Source organism: Rhincodon typus, chromosome 11 (genome assembly GCF_021869965.1).
Source record: "Rhincodon typus isolate 14 chromosome 11, sRhiTyp1.1, whole genome shotgun sequence".
NCBI lineage: Eukaryota > Metazoa > Chordata > Chondrichthyes > Orectolobiformes > Rhincodontidae > Rhincodon > Rhincodon typus.
Window position 1 is genome coordinate 4,290,574 of NC_063342.1, and position 3,393 is coordinate 4,293,966.

Below are 3,393 nucleotides of genomic sequence, written 5' to 3' on the forward strand. Positions count from 1 at the left end.
TCTCCCCATAACATTCTATCAATCTCAAACTGACCCCACTGCCCTGCTGTCTCCCCATAGCCTTGTATCAAACCTAAACTGATTCCACTATCGTACTCTCTTCCCACAGCCTTGTATCAGTCGCAAACTAATTCCACTGCCCACATGCTCCCTGAAAAGCCTGCACCAATTCCAAATTAATCCCATTGCTTCATTATGTCTCCATAACTTTGTATCAAGCACCAAACTAATCCCACTGCCTCACTGTCTACTATTAGACCTGTATCAAGGTGGCAAATACACTGGTTGCACCACCAAAGGTACCAGACTGTTACATTGATCTCATATCTCAGTCAGAGCTGAGCAGTGCGGATACAACAAGCTCAGTCAGGAGATGACCAGCTACAACAACTCATCAGAGGGTGGCCTGAACACATGGAACAGGTCCCCAAACAAGGACATTCTTTCTGGTCATTCAGAGACCAACCAGAACTCTTCAAGAATTTGTTTTAATTCACTCATGGGATATGGGCATCACTGACTAGGCCAACATTTATTGCCCGTCCCTAGTTGCCCCTTGAGAAGGTGGTAGTGAGCTGCCTTCTTGAACTACTGCAGTCCTTGTGCTGTGGGTTGACCGACAATGCCCTTAGGGAGGGAATTCCAGGGATTTGACCCAGCGACACTGAAGGAACAGTGATATATTTCCAAATCAGGTTGGTGAGTGGCTTGAAGGGGAACATGCAGGGGGTGGTGTTCCCATGGATCTGCTGCCCTTGTCCTTCTAGATGGAAGTGGTCATGGGTTTGGAAGGTGCTGTCTAAGAATCTTTGGTGAATTTCTGCAGTGCATCTTGTAGATAGTACACACTGCTGCTACTGAGCGTCGGTGGTGGAGGGAGTGGATGCTTGTGGATGTAGTGCCAATCAAGCGGCTGCTTTGTCCTGGATTGTGTCAAGCTTCTTGAGTGTTGTTGGGGCTGCACTCATCCAGGCAAGTGGGGAGTATTCCATCACACTCCTGACTTTTACCTTGTAGATGGTGGACAGGCTTTGAGGAGACAGGAGCTGAGTTACTCACCGCAGTATTCCCAGCTTCTGACCTTCTCTATAGCCACTGTATTTATGTGGTGAGTCCAGTTGAGTTTCTGGTCAATGGTAAGCCCCAGGATGTTGACGGGGGATTCAGTGATGGTAACACTGTTGAATGTCAAGGGACAGTGATTAAATTGTCTCTTATCGGAGATGGCCATAGCCTGGCATTTGTGTGGTGTGAATGTTACTTGCCACTTGTCAGCCCAAGCCTGGATATTGTCCAGATCTTGTTGCATTTGAACATGGACTGCTTCAGTATCTGAGGAACTGCGAATGGTGCTGAACATTGTGCAATCATCGGCGAACATCCCCACCTCTGACCTTATGATGGAGGGAAGGTCATTGATGAAGCAGCTGAAGATGGAACCTTCACATGCAAACAAGCCATAATTCTGCATGCTTTATGTCACAACATGCTAAACCATATGCATACAGAGTCATGTGGGCAGAGAATAAAACCTAGAGTTTAACACGATTCCCTAAATTGGCCCAACTTAAGAAGGACATCAATCAACTAATTAGATCCAATATGAAACATGTTAATTCCATCAACCTCAACAAACAAGCTAACCTCTCCTTCGACAAGGATTCCTCTGAGCTGTGGTGCAGATTACCGTGGGTCTTTCCCACAGCCACAGACGCCATTACATTCTGGTGACTGACTGTGTCACCAAGTTCCCTTTTGTGCTGCAAATTAGCTTACACTTCTAGTGCAAGGTTTGTTGACACAGTGATTGCCATATTCTGTCTGTTGAGTATCTCACAAAAATTGAGAGTGACACCAGCCCACAGGATGCTTGTGCAACCTTCCAAGATGTGTACGGGAAATAATGTTCAATACATTACTTTTTCTACTCACTAACCTTGTTTGGACGGCCTGGCAGGAAACAAAAGGGCACACAAAATTGTCCCTACCTCTGGACCGGGAGACCTAGCTTCAAGTCCCAGCTGCTGCAGAGGTGTATCCTAAAATCTCTGAGCAGCTTGAACAGAAAATATATAATGGTACCTGCCTCACTTTCAATCCGTCTCTGGAGTCAGTATAGAGGAGTCAACCATGAAGGACGCTGGAGAAACTCAGCAAGTTTGGTGGCATCAGTGGAGAGAAAAATAGAGTTAATGTTTCGAGTCTGGTTTGGTTCGAGTTGTAGTCAATCATCAGTGTAATGTACAGCAACATTAGTAACCATAGAACCCAGACTAGGTGTGTATGTCTGTGATATTGTAGCCTTGTAAAGAGTTAATGTCATAAATAAACTTCAAGACATCTGGCTCAACAGAACCAGCCTATGTGTTATGCATTAAATGGACTAAGAGACATAGTAAATCACAAATGTCATCGGGGGTAGCAGAGTTTTGGATGAAGTTTGTGTGGTGTGGGTAAAGTGACCTGGAAATAAATCAGGCCACGGTAAAAGTTTCAACAGATGGGCTGAGGTGTGTGTGGAGCTGTGTGAAGTGAAAGGGAAGAACTTCACAAGTGATCCAGTAGATGTGAAATGAAGGTTGATGTTATATTTATAATTCTCTCTCTCTCTTGTCTCTCTTTCAGGATCGCGCCTTCGGCAGGAAGATTTCCCGCCCCGGATTGTGGAACACCCGTCCGATCTGATCGTGTCCAAGGGGGAGCCTGCTACTCTGAACTGCAAGGCCGAGGGCAGACCGAATCCCACCGTTGAGTGGTACAAGGACGGGGAGCGGGTGGAGACGGACAAGGACGACGCCCGCTCTCACCGTATGCTGCTACCCAGCGGCTCCTTGTTCTTCCTGCGCATTGTCCACGGCCGGAGGAGCAAACCCGATGAGGGAAGCTACGTCTGTGTGGCCAGGAACTACCTGGGGGAGGCCGTCAGTCACAACGCCTCGCTGGAGGTGGCAAGTACGTCGCAGGCCAGTGGGGAGGCCGGGGCGCTGTGGGGCCGATGGTGATGTTGTAGCGGGGAGCAGTGGAGGGTGTCTGCAACCCTCTCAGGTGCCAGTGTCATTGGTTAAAGAGTCAGATGTGGGTTGTGTCGGGTGCATATGGCTAATTATCAGATTCTAGATGTATCAACTTAGATTTCAGCTTGGTCAGGAAAACAGATATTGTCTCCAGTCACCTGCTAAATCATATCAACTTCTATCTTTTGGTTTGTTTGTTAAAAAGGTGAGGATAGTAGTGCTGCTTCTTTGATTATTGTGTCTACTTTATTGTCTTGATGCCTGATTGTAAACAGGGATATCACATTGAGCTGTACTGTGTGTCAGGTGTTACCTACGATACAAACGTTGCTATAGCTTCACTCGGTGTTATGTCTGTGATTTTACTGGTCGTCACTGG

General features: G+C 46.9%; 1 protein-coding gene across 1 annotated transcript in view; it reads left to right on the forward strand.

The window, feature by feature from the left end:
- LOC125484403 (roundabout homolog 2-like) overlaps positions 1 to 3,002 on the forward strand; it is a 58,611-nt gene extending 55,609 nt beyond the window's left edge. Inside the window, exon 2 of the mRNA XM_048603015.1 lies at positions 2,626 to 3,002. Coding sequence (XP_048458972.1) covers positions 2,626 to 3,002 — 377 coding nt within the window. The remainder of the gene's footprint in view (positions 1 to 2,625) is intronic.
- Positions 3,003 to 3,393: the final 391 nt, after the last annotated feature.